At 41.3% G+C, this 17,406-nt stretch overlaps 1 protein-coding gene across 2 annotated transcripts; it reads right to left on the bottom strand.

The window, feature by feature from the left end:
- Nucleotides 1-3,178: 3,178 nt before the first annotated feature.
- On the bottom strand, nt 3,179-15,372 carry CHGB (chromogranin B). 2 transcript variants are annotated; one of them, XM_082744427.1, is made up of 5 exons: nt 15,101-15,372; nt 11,393-11,436; nt 10,798-10,891; nt 4,428-6,178; nt 3,179-3,571 (listed from the first exon to the last, which is right to left on the bottom strand). In XM_082744427.1, exons 1-5 carry the CDS (start codon nt 15,147-15,149, stop codon nt 3,488-3,490), a joined length of 2,022 nt encoding a protein of 673 aa, XP_082600553.1. In that variant the 5' UTR covers nt 15,150-15,372; the 3' UTR covers nt 3,179-3,487. The 2 variants fall into 2 exon arrangements, with proteins under 2 accessions (XP_082600553.1, XP_082600552.1); XM_082744426.1 differs by having other exon boundaries at nt 11,393-11,439.
- Between the last annotated feature and the right edge of the window lie 2,034 nt (nt 15,373-17,406).

Raw genomic sequence — 17,406 nt, forward strand, 5'->3', positions numbered from 1 at the left:
CATCCCACTTTCCTCTGACAAGAATTGGTGATGAAAAATCCACCAGCAGTCTTAGAGGGGTTCCTTTGTAGGTAACAATTTGCTTTTCTCTGGCTCCTTTTAAGAGTCTCCATATCTTTAATTTTTAACAATTTAATTATAATGTGTCTCAGTGTAGATTCATCTTATTTGGTACTCTTTGGGTTTCTTGGATGTGGATGTCTGTTTCTTTTTCCAGGTTAGGGAAGTTTTTCGCCATTATTTCTTTAAATAACTTTTCTTCCACTTTTTGATTCCTTCTGGGACCCAGATAATGCATATGTTTGTCCACTTAGTGGCGTCTCATTAAGTCCCTTAGGCTATCTTCACTCTTCATAGTTTAAAAAAATTTTTTTGCACCCCTCATTGGATGAATTCCACTGCCCAGTCTTTGATTTATTGATCCTTTTTTCACTTTGATCTATCTGTTGTTGAACCCCTGCATTGAATATTTTAGTTCACTTATTGTGTTATTTAGCTCTATGATTTCTTTATGGTACTTACTTTTATTTTCTGTCTTCTGAAATTCTTACTTTGTTCATGACCTGACCATGGTGAGCATTTTTATGACCATGATTTTGAACTCTATAAGATAAATCTCTTATTTCTGTTTCATTAAGAGCTGTTTCTGGAGATTTATCTTGTTCTATTGTTTGGAACACATTCCTCTTTATTTTTTTCTTCACTCTGTATGTTGGTGCTTACATATTGGATATGACAGCAACCTCTCCCAGTCTTGACAAATTGGTCTTGTGTAGGAGATAAGCCTCACCAATCAGCTCAGTCTGAACTCCTGGTTGTCTGTCAACCCTTTGTGATTGTCAGGGTGCCTGGATGGCTCGGTTGGTTAAGCACCCAACTCTTGATTTCAGCTCAGGTCATTATCTCAGTGTTGTAAGATAGAGCCTCACATCATGCTCTGCACTGGGCATGGAGCATACTTAAGAGTCTCTGTTTCCCTCTGTCCACCCCCCACCATACACACAAAAAAGAAAAAAAAAAAAACTTTGTGATTGTCTAAGCCACCATCTTTGTTCTTAGTGATACTCAGTAATTGTGTGCCAAGACCTGCTAGTATCCCAAAAGGAAGAATTAAATGTGTTGTCTCACAGTCCTGGAGGCCAGAAGTTCCAAATCAAGGTGTCAGTGGGGCCATTCTCCCCCTGGTAGTTCTAGGGAAGAATCTTCCTTTGCTCTTCAAGCTTCTGCTGACCCCAGATGTTTCTTGGCTGGTGGCAACCCAGCTTCAGTCTCTGCCACCATTTTCACGTGGCCATCTTCCCTCTATGTCTTCACATGACATTGTCCTCTATATCTATCCACATTTCCCTCCTCTTTTAAGAACACTCGTCATATTGGATAGGGGCCCACTCTAACAACTTCATCATAACTTGATTGCATCTACAGAAAATCTTCAAATAAGGTCACACTCACAAGCCTTCACCATGTCATTTTGGAGGACACAGTTCAACCCACTATATGCCTTTCAGGACTACTTGATGTTTTGCCATCAACATACATGACTTTGATCAAAAGAGGAGAAAACAATGGCCTGGGTGGTCCTTGAGTTCACCTTAAAGAAATGGTGGCATGGCATCCCCAGAGATCCTAATTGCACTTTGCTGGCACCCTGGGTCAGGTGGGATTTCTTGAATGTCTTCTGTATCCTTGATAGGTCATCTGTGCATACACATTGCCCTGCCCTCAAGTGTTTTCAAACTAAACCAAAAGGGTGTGTTAATGTACGGGACATCACCAGGAGACCAGGACCATGCGGTGTTATGCTCCACCTGCCAGCAGCCAGCAGCTTCTCAGGAGCAGGGCCGTGTGCATGTGTGCGTGTGTGTATGTGTGTGTGTGTGTTGCTTGCCAGGCTAGCATTTGGTGCATTGCAGTGTTTTGTTTTCCCTTAACCAGTGAGTAAATCGCTATTCATCTTGGGCCCTTGAGTCCTTTTTATTAGGAAGGGATTTTGTTTTCCGCAGAGCTGCAATAGAAAAAAAGGAGAGCTGTGTCTACTGCCATGTATTAAGCATTTCTTAGTAACTTGTATTAAGATGTGGTAACACAGAGGGTTATAATGGCCGTACATTAAAAACATTTGCCATAATACAAGCCTAGCTTTGGATGGTTTCTTGGGTTGGGGTCCCCCAGAAGCAGACCCTGAAATAAGAAGTTGAGGACAAGCTGTTTATTTGGGATCTGATTCCAGGAAATACCTGCTGAGATTACCAGTAAGAAGTAGTACAGGGAGACAAAGACAGCCTAGAAAGGGTATATTACCAAGCAGCTCACTGCTGTGGCACCTGGGGCTCAATGCCTTGAGAGGCACCGCTGGTGAGGGATGAGATGACAAGTAAAAGGAAGGAGAAGAGGACACTTTCCACTTGTCTTGCCATAAGAAGCGAGCTGCGGTGTTAGTAATGGTAGCGGCCAACATTTCCTGCACCATGCCATATGCCAGGCAATATTCTAAGTGTTTTGCATACTCATTATCCTCGTAACAACCCAATAAGGCGGGTATCCTTATTTTACTGATGAACCTGAGGTCTAGAGAGGGAAAGCAACTTGTCCGAAGTCCTACAGCTACTTAGTAATAGAGCCAGTGTGCCATCTTCTTCCACATCATCAAGCAAAACATCAAGTAGTCCTGAAAGGCATATAGTGGGTTGATCTGTGTCCTCCGAAATGACTTGGTGAAAACTTACAAGAGACCGGCCCTGAGGGTCGGTCCAGGAATCTGTTTGGGTCAGCCTACCTGTTCTGATTCCCAGTCCAGAGTTTTTCCCATTATCCAGACTCTCTCCTCCTTAGCTCTGAAAAATGACCTGTGGCTGGCTACTCCCAGAGCGTTCCAGATAACAGGATTTTAAAAAGTAAATGTCTTATGGTCATTTTTGAAATAGGTTCTTCAAGTCTATTTAATAATCTTTCTTTACCCTGGGGGAACAGATGTCTTTTCCTGTACTCTTTTGCTTTATATCCCAGACATTCTTTTACTTCAAAGTTTTTTTGTTGTTTTATTTTCTTTTTTGCCTATTCTGCATCCAAAGACCAACAAAGCCTAATGCTGTCTTTTAAAATTTACTTTAGAGAATGGGTTTGAAAATCATACTCTTCCCTGTTAGCCCAAAGGAAGCTAAAAACATGAAACTTTGGCCTTAGGTGAATCTTTTATTATTTCAAACCAAGACAAATGTATTTCTTTTTCAAGGATTACAGTACAGTCATTGTCACGAGCATGTTAATGTGTCTATTTTGCGAGAAAGGATATATTACAAGTCATGCTATTCATATTTTCAATAGCATTCTGGCAAAAATTAAAGTATTTCCAATTGTGTCAAACACTGAATGAACAGAAAATTCTACTTTCTGCTTTTGGGTAAATAAATGGTGCCTTTTGGTGAAATGGTGGAAAATAGATAATGTGAGGACTGCTTCTTAAAACTGCCCTTTGCTCCAATGGCCATCAGCCCCTTCGGTTACCACTGAACTTCTCAGCTATTTTCTGTAGTTCCAGATCCATCGCAGCCAAGTTCTCAAGTTCCTTTTCCTAGAAAATACAGAAAAGGAAAAGTGGAGGCATGAGGTCCCAGATCGATTAATTTTATTGTGGTTTGAGGGAACTGTGGTTTGAACAGAAGGGAATTTTTGATATGTTAGAAGCCATACGAGACTCCCTACATCGGTGGTTCTCAAAGTGTGGTCTCCTGACCAGAGACATCAGCATCACCAAGGAACTTACCAGAAATGCATATTCTTGGGCTGCACCCAGGATCTACTCAATCAGAAACTCAGAAGCTAGGAATCTCTTGAGATTCTGCTGCACATTCAAGTTTGAGAAATGCCAATCAGCACAATTCAGTATTAGGAAAAAATGATTGTTTTAGGCAGGTATGGTTCTGATCATGTGAACTTTTTGAGATGTAAACTAATTTTTATAGTCCGGTAGCTGAAAAAGATAAAGTAGCAACTAATTTCTATATATATCATCAGTTCCTACCCTGGAAAATAGTGATGAAAATTTAAATGACCAAGAAGGCACCGAAAGAATGATTGTCAAACTTGGCTGAACACTGAAACCACCTGGAAGCTTGTAAAAATCCTGAGGCCCAAGTAGCACCCAGCACCAAAGATACAGAATCCCTGGAGGTGGATCCTAAACATCACTAATTACTCAAGCCCTCCAGGTGATTCCAACATGCAGCCAAGGTTGAGAAGCACTGCAGTAGGGTAAGTGGGTAGGGATATGGACAATGGAACTCCAGCCCAGAGGTGGTCGGCATTCTCTTACTAGGGCTGTATCCTCATGGTAATCAATTCCCACCAGTTTCTCCACATTACTTTCAGATAGTCTGAAGATATTAACATTAACCATTTTAATTTTAAACAAAAGCCCCGCTCCGTACCTCTTCCTCTGTCAGAACTCCCTGGCCAGCCCTGTCCTTTTCATTCTCTGCTGCACGGCGTGGGGTTATCTGCTCCTCAGAATCATAGAAGTCTGGAAATTCGGCTGACTTCTTCCGGTAATGAAGAAGCTGGTCTAGTTCAGCCACTCGGTCATACTGCCTTTTCAGATCCAGTTTGGGGGACAGATTTCTCTTCTCGTATCCCCAGTTCACGTCCTCCTCAAAGGGCTTTTTCTCCCACAAGTCATAGTTGTATTCTGGGAAGAAATTCTTCTCATTCAAGGTCAGCCCATTTTCCTCTTCCCCCTCAAGAAAATTGTCATCCATGTTGTCTTTCCTCTCAAAACGGCTGGTCTTCCACTGGGAAGGGTCATAGTATGGGTTGAGCAACTCCCCTAATCTCTTCCTCTTGTCAGTGGTGTAATGGGGACCATACTGTTTGCCTTGAAGCCTAGCTTCCTCCCTGCTTTCTGTAGCATCTTCTAGGTCCTCCTGCTGTTGCCATTTCCCTTGGGCTTCTTCCTCACCCGTTTCCTCGCCATAGTTGAGGTAATTTCTGTCCTGCTCCCTCCACTCGCCTTGTGGGCGCCTCCTTGCCTTGTCCATCTGGTTGTCTTGGACATGGTGGTGTCCTTCACCCAAGAACCGTTTTTCTTCTTTGTTGTCTGGAATGGAATATGCACCTGGTTCCCCTCCCCTGGCTCTGTGGAGATGTCCCCCCTCACGGCCCCTCTCTTCCTCACTTTCTTCGTTATATCCCTGTGCTATGTTGTCAAGCTCTGAGCTGGGGCGATTTCTCTTATCCTCCTCCTGGCTCTCCTCACTGGGAGGTCTTGGAGCCCTGTACTCCTCACTTCCTCTGCCCCCATATCGTCCCTGCTCCAGATCCTTGGGAGCATGGACAGCCTGGTAACTCCTCACTTCTTCCCCATATTCAGGTTCTTCCTCTGAAGCCCTATAGTGGGCTGGATGGCGGTCCCTCTTTTCCCCTAAACTGACTGTGCCCACGTTTGAGTCCTCAGATTCCTCACGGAGGTGTCCCTTTTCCTCGGAGGGAGGTTTCCCTTCTTGAGAGGACCTGTCAGGCCTGGTCCTCCCGTGGTGGTGTCTTGGCTTCCAGCGTCGTTTGTCCACATCAGGCTCAGCATCTTCCTCACTTTCCTCAGATTCTTCCTTGCTCCCAACTTGGCTTTTAGACTCTTGAGTGTGTTTCTCCTGGCTTCCTGTATCCTCTCCACTCTCCTGGCTGTTCCTCTCCCGGCTGTGTGTCTTTTCCTCAGGGGGCCCAGCAGAGTGTAGACCATATCTGGCCTCTAACTCTTCTTTTTTCTTAGCTGTAGCCTGGTTTCTTTTGTTGAGAAAGGCATTCTGTGTCTCTCCTAGGTCTTCCACATTTTTCTCTTCACTGCCATCTTTCCCATGCTCCCTTTTCTGATATTTCTCCCTCTCTTCTTCCTTCCTGTCCTCTTCCTCAATTTTCTCAGAATGGTGTGGGTTTGCTTCTTTGGAGACTTGTCTGTCAGAGGGGAAGAGGTCCCCTTGGGGTTCGCTCGCTCCTTCTCGGCTGTGCCCACCTTCCTCTGTGTCTGCCACTGTGGGGCCTCGGGTGTCCTCCTCTCCTGGGGCTCTTGCTTCCTCCATCCCAGAAGGCCTATGGGCTTCTGAGGCATCAGCTGGGTCTCTTAACAATCTTACTTCAAACCGTGTGTTTTCATTTTCACTTTTCTCTTCATCTTTGACTTCTTTTCTACCTATAATGAGAATAAAGAAGTATAAATATAACTTCAGAATTGCTTGTGGTTCAACAAGCACCAATGTCAGTGATCACTACAAAACCAAACGGCCTGAATTACTTGGATAATTTTTTAAGTTAAGAAAAATTATACTCAGATTCCTTTTAAAAGAAAACGGTATGAAAGTTCCTTGGCTCTGTTTAACTATAATTTAAAAAAAACCTCTATTCTTACTCTTGTCATAACAGCCAGCCAGCATTTCTCATTGGTATGATTTTTTTTTTTTTAAGATTTTACTTATTTATTTGAGAGAGAGAATGAGAGAGCGCACAAGCAGCAGGGAGGGGCAGAGGGAAAGGGAGAAGCAGAGTCTCCACTGAGCAGGGAGCCTAATGCAGGCTCAATCCTGAGCCAAAGGTTGATATTCAACCAACTGAGCACCCAGGTGCCCCCTCACTGGTACTATTAATGATCAAATTAAAATCCAAATAGAGATTTGTGAAATGTTAGTATTAAGAATCGGAAGAAACCTTAGAATTCATCTAATTCAATCTCCCCTTTTTACAAACAAAGACATTGAGACTTAGAGAAATATAATTAGGGACACTTCTTTCCATATTTGCTCTAAGTGAGGACAAAAAATTAGCATTATGTGAATAGTTCTCCCATCCAAGTACTAACCAGGCCCGACCCTACTTAGCTTCCGAGATCAGACGAGATGGGGCACATTCAGGGTGGTATGGCCGTAGACGAATAATTCTAACTAGAATCCAGCTAAATAAAGTTAAATAGCCAAAATGGGAAGTATCAGGATTCAAAGGAGGATTTTAAATTTTTAAATTATTAGTTTATCAGCCTTTTTAATCCAATCCACTGTGTAGACTCAATGTAGCAGTGACAATATAATTTAGTAACCGGTGTTAAGAAGGATGTGTATTTCTTCCCTGAGAAAACGGCACAGCAGTAAAGAAACATTTCTTCCATCACTCAGGTCCCATCTGCCCAAGCATCTCACATGCTGAGGTTGAAGATCAGTATACTGAGTTATCTTTGTGTTTCATTAGCCAACAGTAGATGGTATAACTGATACTTTAATTGAATGTGTTCTCTCCTATCTTTTCCAAATGTCAATAGCTCCTTTACTAAACCCTCCTTAATTCAAGGGCGTTTCATGAAAGGAGATATGCAGCTAGCATTGCCTGATTGTTAGCCAGAAAGGCTTGGATTTCAACTTACGTCACTGAGTTCAGAGAGAACTCCTGAAGCCAAGGTCTCTTATAGCTCTGGGTCCAGATCTATACTGTCTGTTGTGGGAGCTGCCAGCCCTTTGTGGCTACTGAGTACTTGAAATGTGGCTGGTCCAAACTGAGATGAGCTGTAAGTCTAAGACACCCACTAGATTTTGAAGACTTTGTTTGAAAAAAATGGAAATACTTCAAATTTTCCTATTGATTATATATTGAAATAATATTTTGGATGTATCAGATGATATATATTATAAATATATTGGTTGTGAGTGCATCTGGCTCAGTCAGAGGAGCATGTGACTCTTGATGTTGGGGTTGTGAGTTCAAGCCCCACATTGGGTGTAGAGATTACTAAAAAAAAAAAAAAAGATAAACTTTATAAATAAATACATAAATAAATCTATAGGTATGTATATAAGTATATAACTATAAATAAATATGTAAGTATTATATATTGAATAAAATACATTGGATACACATAAAATATACTATTAAAATTAAATTCTCCTATCTCTTTACTTTTTTAATGTGGCCACTAAGAAATCTGAAATTATTTCTGTGGCTCACATTATGTTTCTACTGAATGGCACTGATGAGTCATTTTGAACTGACATTTGCAAAATGGAAAAAACTGGTCATTGTAAAAATGTCCAAGAAATAGTGGATGGTCTGTACCTTTCTCCTTAAAGGGTAGCCTGGCATGATAACATTCTCATGTTTCACGGATCAACTGAAATATCTCTAACCTCTCACACCCAGAGACACCTGAGAGCTGGTCCCTCCCCAGTGACTTTGTCTTTTAAGAGCCATTGCAACATTGAAGCAGGTGGGGCCATCGATCCAGGTAGGCACAGGTGAGCAAGGAGGCTTTGGGCAGATACTGACCTCATTCTGAGAGGCAGCTGACATAGCCCTAATCATACAGGATCTCAGCTTTCCAAGGTGGGGGCTGTGACACCCCTTTCCTACTGCCTACTGGTCAGGAACAGAGTATTTTTATTTTTTCCCGGTTAAATGTGCGCTCCCTGTAGCAGCCTGTGTGTGAGTCTTTGCACTTCTTCCTAAATTTAGCTTTAAGTCCCCGCAGGTGAGATCAGAGGACTGTGATTAGCAACACATAGTCATTGTCAGTCTGTAAAACCAAGGTGTGGAATGAAGCTCATCCTTAATTTTAAGTAAAAAAGGGGGGAAATGTACCTTCCATCCTTAACTATCCATTGCCAGGATGACCAGATTAACCTGGACAAAAAGATTCTTGCACCTATTAAGAAATTGGGTTAGGAATGCCCTAAGGTCTCTTCAAGCCAGAAAACAATGATTCTCCTCTATTCCCCAAGTGCTCATTCACTCAACAAGTGTATGCTTGCTCCACCAACCCTCTGGAGAGAATAGAAAGTGGAGATGAAGAAGCCCCAGGGGCAGGAGGGAGATTTCTCTTTTCAGCTGGCCAAAAAGCTCCACCAGTATTGGGGTCAGTTTAGGACATATGAGCAGGAAAGAAAACTAGAATTGGGAAGAAGCCACAAATTGGTAGCCCAGAGGTGAGTTCTGCATGGCCTAAATAGCATATTATTATTTATACCAAATATAAATTTATTATATATATAATATATATTATTTATATAATATAAATATATTATTTATACCAAATAGCATATTATTATTAGTCATTTCAAATTCAGAGGCAATGCTTAAATACCAGGAGATACTGCTTACAAATTCAAATTTTAACTTCTTTTGAAAAATCCCCAAATCTGATAACAAAGTCTGTATTTCTCCACAATGGGGCTAGAACTGAGAAATTAGCCCTCCCCCCCCCCACCCCCCCAGGACTTGTATCCTTCCAGTTTGTGAGTTACTTCCTATCCTCCTATCCTGCCTTACTCCCTATAGGGTCTGTCTGGCCTTGGCTGCTGTCTGAGTCTGCCACCAGGGGACGCTCTTAAACCCTCCCGATCTCAGCATTGTATAATTCTCTGGGTGGAGTGTCACCAGGGTCCTTCCCGAAGACAGGAGTCATTTGATTTTAACTAGTTTCCCTGGGTCTCTCTGAACAGACATCAAAAGACTCCAGGGCACAGTCAGTGTTAATCAGAGGCTAGAATCACTATGGCCTCAACCGACCTAAAGGCTGAATCTGATCTTGGCAGGCAAGCAGAGCCTTGCATTCAACAGCTCTTCCTAAGAAATCACAATTCTTCAGTGACCTACTATGGCAGACCCCACACTTTTGCATCCATCTGGTAAACGAAGGAAGGGGAAGGGAGAGAGTGAGACAGGCTTGCCCAGAGGAGCTCCCTTTAGTCTCTGCCTGAAGACTCATTCTGTCTGTGTTCATTCCCTGTAATGGCTGGAAAAGAAAGTTGGGGAGAAATTCGGAAAGACGTGTAAGCTGGGATTGGTAAGGAAGTTTCCACCCACTGTTCATGGGGTCTGTAGAGGTTCAGGTCCCCATATCTGTGATTACCCTGAAGCCCCCAACGGTGGACTGAGTCCTGCCAGGTTAATCTTTTGATCAATTGCCAATACTTACTTTTACCATTTTATGCACAAGGGCTCATGTGTGTCACTAGCAGGAGAGTACTATCTTGCAATGAGAATTTTGGAGGTGACAGGAAAAACAAATCCGCTATTCCTAGCCTAACTAAAAATTTAAAAGCAGAGAAGGTGTTGAAGAGAACAGTGGTTTTTGGATTCGATTGAGTCAGGTTGACTTCATGCATAAGAGATGGCAACTGATCTCAATATCAACCCAACGGATACTGCTTGCATTTCTCTTCAAGTTTTGTCTTGAACAGAAGTTGATTGTATAGAGAACACATCCCACTCTAGATGCAGAAGGTCACTGGCTGACTCACTGGCTGCTCTACTTCTACCCTCCCTCTTCTAGTTCTGTGCCATTTGGGAGTACCTCCCATTCTAATCAGCTCTAAATTAAGATGGCTTGAACAATCTGTCATGTAAAGGGGCCAGAAGTTCCCAAGTCATTCTTCGAGCTTCTAACATCTTACTGTCAGAAGAGCAGAAGGCAAAGAGAAGAATAATTTTAAGGTCTCCTTCTAACCTTTCATCCTCCAGCATTCCCAGAACAGTTCCACCCAAGTGAAAGCTGTTCTAAAAATCCAAATTCTGGAACCAAGAATTTAAGAACTGATAGCTAACTCAAAGGCTATCATTGAGTTCAACTCCCTCATTTTTACTTTGAGAAAATAAGCCCAGAAAGGCAAGAGGTCCTTCCCCATAGCCACATAGCTGTGAAGTGGCAGAGTGGGACTAGAAGTCATTATCTTCGATCTCCCCAGATCCTAGCCCTTTCATTTGGAGGTAAATTGGAAGGTAATGGAAGCAGGAGGAAGGACAAAGATTTTCTGCAGTGTAGGACACACTTACTCTTTTTCAGGACTTGGCGACACTCAGGGGTGATGGGTGGAGCGTTGGACTTCGACAAGGCATTTGAGAGAACCTCAATGATGCAGTGAGTCACCTGGGGGGAAACCCAAGAGCAGGTTGGCAAAAGCTGATGTCACTGGGATGACAGACTAACTCAACCCAGAGCTGCTATCGCAAGAGGCTTGGCTCTGTGGCCTGTATTGGTGTGGGATCCTTGGGGCAGAAATGTAGATTTACAGGACTACAGTGAAATTTCATAGGCTTCTCGACAGAACAATGCAAAATAGCATGGGTCAAGATTACACAAGAGAGGAGACATAAATACCCATTTCTTGCAGGTTGGAAGGAAAATGGTGATCACAGCTATCCTCAAGGGCACTGAAGACACCAGGAAGGAAGGGAGAGCCCAGAGCAGGAGGGACATTCTTTGCCTCCAATTCCCTCAGGGATAAAAACCTGGCTTTATAAGACTATATTGTAGGTTTCCTGCTGCTGTATTTGTTTTTGTTTGTTTGGTTTGGTTTGGTATGATAAGGAGTGGGAGAATCTAGAGTCTAGGTAAAAGTCTAGATTCTGGACGTCCAATTAAACTTACCATTTCTTCATTGTGGTTCCTGTTATCCACTGGCACAGAACTGACTGCTTTGAAGGAGAAAAAGAAACGGGAAGACTTTAGTTGATTTTTGGAAGCTGGGTAGCCCCAAACTCACAAAACCACCCCCCCTTGCACGTTATTTGGAGAGAGGGGCAGAGTCACAGCTGAGCAAAATGGAAATGGTTGAAGAAAATTGGTCTAGGAGTCATAATTGCCTGTGCACGTGCACACGTGCACATGCACACACACACACACACACACACACACACATACACACACTGCTGTTTTCCTTAGCAATGTCTTAAACATGATTTGGAAATGAATACTGTCTTATATAGAGTATAATTCAAATCCAGACCAAGACACAGAGAGCTTCTGAGATGTTGGCTATGTTTGCTTTCTTTCTTTCAAGATTTATTTATTTATTTGAGGGAAAGAGAGAGAGGGAAGAAGTTGGGGGAGGGGCAGAAGGAGAAGAAGAGAATCTCAAGCAGACTCCCCCACTGAGCATGGAACCTAAAGTGGGGCTTGATCCTAAGACTCTGAGATCATGACTGAGCCAAAACCAAGAGGTTCATGCTCAGCCAAGGGAACCACCCAGGCACCCTGGCAAATTCTGTTTCTTGATCAGAGTAGTGTACAGTTGTGCTCAATGAATGAAAAATACATTAAGCTGTGTGCTTATGATCTATGCAGTTTTCTTAATGTGTATTACACTTCAATAAAAGGTTTAAAACTTAGTTTAAATGAAACCAGTAAGAGTGAAACTCTCAGACAGCAGAGATGAAAGCTACTCAAATGCAGTTTATTTTTAACTGGCGACCTGACCTCTTCTCACGAAATGTTTGCTCTCCAAGTATTTTTAACTGCCTGCCTCTAATCAGTTACAGATCATAGGGCTCAATCTCGAAGTACAACAATCTTGAAATACAACACCTATTTCACTCACCTTACTGAATTTTCCTTTTTCAAGCATGGCCTACGATCTACTTCAATTGTTTCGAGAAGCCCAAAGCTATCCAGCATGTTAAATTCATGTGTAAACTGTTTGAGAAGTGGTTAACAAGGTAAGAAGACCCCACAATCTTCCTGAAATGTAGTTCAGACAAGATCCAGATGGCCTACCTTTGGCACCCAGGGTCCATTATACGAGGCCATTATTTTATCCCCCAAATGGCTGTTATTTGGGAACATTTCCACTCTGGCACTTATTCTTTGGACCTAAATCTGTAAAATTCCCCAGAAAGAAATAACTGAGAGAATTACTCCTCTAATGAACTGGAAGTTGCCTTTTAAAAATCTAGCTTTACTAAACCTTATTTGTAATGCATTTTCTTGCTAATAACTTTTTCCCCCACAAATGTAAAAATAGGTGCTTTTATTAACTACTGACATTGCCAAAGTATTTACAGTTATCAGATTTTGGTGGAGAGAAATATTTTTCTTTATCATGCTAAACAATTTATAGCTCATGTTTGTTATTGCAGGACAGTCCTGTTTCTCTGACTAAGGCTCTTCCAATCTGTTTCTGTTGGAAAGGAGCTAAGGTCTCCTTATATAGGTGCATTATGCATCTTTCAATAGAATCTGTGACAGCAAAGTAATAACCAAAGATGTGTTGATCCCCCTAAGATAGTTTTGACTTATTTTTGTATAAATTAAGATTCAAGAGGCACCAAAAAAACCCAAAGATTATGATAGAAGTGAAGTATTCAGATGGTAGAAAATCTTCAAATTGTATTGTATGATAAACCTGAGAATGACTTCTAAAGTATTCTATATCATAAGACTATCAAACTAAGGTTTGATTCCAGAATAAAAATGCAGCTATAATTTTAAAAGTTAAGCAACCTCATCTGAATGCAGAAACTATTTTACCCAGTATATTGTGGATATCAGAGTTGCTTCACTCATATTAATTTTTTAGAGTTCCCAGTAGCTACTGTAGAAAGGTATGGATCTCCCTTCAGAAGCTCTTAAGGGTAGGAAATGAACCAGATGGTTTCCTGAGGTTTTTCTTCAGCCCTATGATTTTGCTAAATAGCAAGTTTTGCTGGAAGGCTACCATGTTTCATTTCCAGGCATTTGTGGAAGGTGGGAACAGGAAATGACTGCTAACAGGTATAGGGGTTTCTTTCTGTAGTAATGAAAAACTTCTGACATTTGATAGTGATTACAGAATCTGTGAATATACTGTCACACACTTTAAAAGTATGGATTTTATGGTGTGTGAATTATAGCCCAATAACTTTAAAAAAGAATATAATGTCTCAAAAAATAATGTCTCAACTTTAGCCAATACTAAAATGTGAACCCTTCTTAAAATATTCTCTTGCATAAAGGAGCTATAAATATTTTACCACTATAGTTAAATAAGTCTCACAAATGACACTGTTTTTTAGTCCAAAGTCAATGTATAGTATAGCTATAGCACTTTAAGCAATCTCTTTCTGAAAATATTTTTGACTGAAAAAGACTATAAATATTCATTTAGTTTTCTTTAGATTAAGAACATTTATAGACAATTTATAAGAGTGACAAGAATGTTAGAAAATTCTGAATGTATGTAGCTTACAATAAGATTAATTATCATTGGTTTTCATCTTGTGTCTTTATATTTGGGATCCAGCATTTGCTGTCAATGAAAGCTTCATATTCATGGGTGGCAATACCTCAGTTCCAGTTAGGAATTGCAAACTCGGATAAGAACAATATCCTATGAGATTATTAAAACAGCCACAGAAAACCTCCAGTTTAATCTGGTAATAGCATATTTACTTCCCAATGATCTAGTGATTTTACTTCAACACACACACACACACACACACACACACACACACACACTTTTTAAAATCTTCAGAGATTATTTATTCAAGATCCAGAGTAGTTTGAAAGATTAATCCTATAGTCTTCCACACATCAAGAGACACTGTCAAATACCTGCTACTTAAAATTTCATTCTCCCAAATTGGCTGAAATGATGTTTTGGGTTTAACTTCTTCAAGGATATCTTTGTAGTTATTTTATAATTGTTATTTTCCCGGAGTACGAAAGTCAAAATATCTACTGCAGTTTCCATTCATAACTTTAAAATGCATGAATTTGGGTATGGAATTACCTCTCCCCAGAAATGGAATTATAAAATGCAAAAAAAATTAAACTTGTACATACATATATGTGAACACATAGAGGAACATGTTAAAAGAAAGATATCTGATATACATAGAAGACTTAATTCCATCTCATCATATTTAAATAATAATAAAGGAAATTATGCAGGTGCCAAGTAATACCATAATACATGTACTCTTGTGTCTCCATAGTCCTCTGGCTTTGAAAAACCAAACAAATTCTTAATTCCAGTTACATATTAAGATTTTAGCAGGTAGAGAGAACGTGACATATTAGAAGTGAGCACAAAATGTGGGGTTTCCTTAGAGGTACAGGCACGTTTCTCTCTATCTACAGGAAAACTCAGATATGAAAAGACTGAGACTCTTCTGGTTGGGCTAGGAAGCCCTCTGGCTTTTTCCAAGTCAGAGGATGAAGCAGGGAGTTTCAGAAATTAAGACTGTCAAGCAAAAAGGAGAACGCTTTCACTCAACCTTCCTCTCTCCCCGTGTATATACAAGCCAAGCTTTCCCAGGGGCCAGGAAGACCGAGGCTAGCGCTGTCCACGGTGCTGAACAGCCGGCTGAGCCCACTCACCGGCCACCACCGCCGCTCCCAGGAAGCCGAGAAACACGGCCGGCTGCATGGCTCCGATCGCTCGAATCTGCACGGAGAAGAGGATGGGAGCTGGACCGGTGAGTGAGATGCGGGCCGAAGGCGAGATAAAGGTGCTCCGGAAAAGCAGCTGCGGGTCCGGGTCCCCACGGTGTGGCGCGGTTGGCGCAGGCCCCCGCTCTTTTAAAGGGCAAGCCGGGCCTCAGGGACAGGAGGGGTGGGAACCCAGGAGGCGGCGCCCCCTCGCTCAGCCCTGACGTCACGAGGCGGCCCCCCGGGCCGCAGCGCAAGTAGGAGGAAATTTACGCCAGTCCAGTCTCCTGGGTGCTTGGGGTCTGGAGCGGGGGTGGGGAGTAAGGCGGACTTAGGAATGAAGGGCTAAGCGGGAGGTAATGCAAATCTGACGTGAAGGGAGAGACTGAGGTCCCTCTGAGATTGCTCAAGCTTATTCCTCATCTCCTCCACCCCACCTCCAAATCTGAAAGCGTGTGTTAGTGTGTATGGCTGTGTATGGTGTGCGGTTTTGCTGAGAGGGTATCTGGGACTGAGTCTGGTTTGTGTCTTCATTACCCAGCGGAGGATAAAATTGCTAATAACTAAAGAGGACTAAAGGGGGGAGGGGGACGTGGAAAAAGGAATGATGGCTTTAAAAATAAAAGGTGCAGCTGGAGAATATGTAGCCTGCTGTTCCTTCAAATTTTTAGTCTTATATTTGTCGACCTACCCATTATTCTATCTGTGTCTCTCTACCTACCCATGTGCTATTCGTGATTTTCTCTCTTTCTCTCTCTGAACACATAACATATAACACATGGTAAACAGTTTTTAAGTCAGATGGTACAAAAGGGTTTACTATAAATGTCTCCCTTCTACTTCTATTTCCTCAAGTTTTCTAATTGCCCTCTGCAGAGTCTGTACTACTTAAGCACTTTCTGTTGTTTTGGCTTAATTTATTTTGAAACATACATAGCTGCATCTTCTTTTGAAAGGCTGCACTATATTACATTGACTGTATTAATAGAATTCATTTAACCAGTCCCCTTTCTGACTGGCATTTATTTAGGTTGTTACCCTTTGGCCTTTAATTACTCCTTTATAACAGAGCCCTAGTGTCGGGTGTGGGTAATGGAATAACCTGTTTGTAGAATCTAGTACATCCTGTAAGCACTGTGCATCCTGTCTTGCTTTAAAATTGAAATAGGAAGGTTGTTATGTGTGAGAGGAAAGTAAAAACATCTTCCAGGATATTTTTAACATGAGCTCTCTCAATCTAATGAGGAATCAGGAAAAAGAAGCAGGCAAGTGCCCTGCAACAAAGAGAAGCCATCCAGAATCTTCTCTGATAATACAGGCTTTGGGGAATAGAGTGAACCTTCATTTGGGGTCTTTTTTAGGGAAGGCAGATGTCTGTTTCAGTGTCTTTTTCTGGAAAATCAATGATGCTTAAATCCTTTAAGCACGCACTACCTCTTCCTGAAAAGGTGGGGAATTATTTCACCAAGACCATGGCCACAGGATATTTAAAAGAATAGTCTTGAAAAGGATATTAGTGGGACAATTGGTAAAATTTAAACAAGATCTAAAGATTACATAATTAATATTGTGTCAATGTTAATTTCCCAATTTTGAGGATTGTACTGTGATTATGTAAGAGAATATCTTTGTTTTTAAGAAATGCATGTTGAAGTAGCTAGAGATAAAAGGGTATCATATATACAGCTTACCCCCAAATGTTTTAGAAAAAAACACAGATAGAGAGAGGAAAAGAGGCAATATTAAGGTAAACAGGGCAACATTTGGAAATCAGGGTGAAAGGTATATGGGAATTTTTAATACTCTGCATTTTTCTGAAATCTGATATTATTTTAAAACAAACAGAAAAGAATGTTCTTGCACAAAAGAGTCCATATAAAATCTCTAGAAAGAAAGGGCTACAGACAAAGAAGATGTTAAGGGAAGGCCCTTCCTTGGATGCTGATCTGGGGGAAATTCTTTAGCTATTATTGAAATTGTATAAGGCTTCCAACTGCTGTTTAAAATACACTGATTGCCAATAATACTTAGAAATTGACACCTTCCAGGACAATCTAAATTCTGTGTTTCAGCAATTTCCCTTTTGTCTTGCTGTCTTATAAAGCACAGGGTTAAAAATGTTAATGTCATCTCATGGCCTCTCAGATAGGATTTGGGCTGAGTTTATTACTCATCAAGAAAATTCTTTTCATTATTGTGAATTGGCTCACAACCAGTTCCTATATTCAGACTGACCTTTCTTTGTTCTCATTATT

Source organism: Mustela nivalis (genome assembly GCF_964662115.1).
Source record: "Mustela nivalis genome assembly, chromosome: 8".
NCBI classification, from domain to species: domain Eukaryota; kingdom Metazoa; phylum Chordata; class Mammalia; order Carnivora; family Mustelidae; genus Mustela; species Mustela nivalis.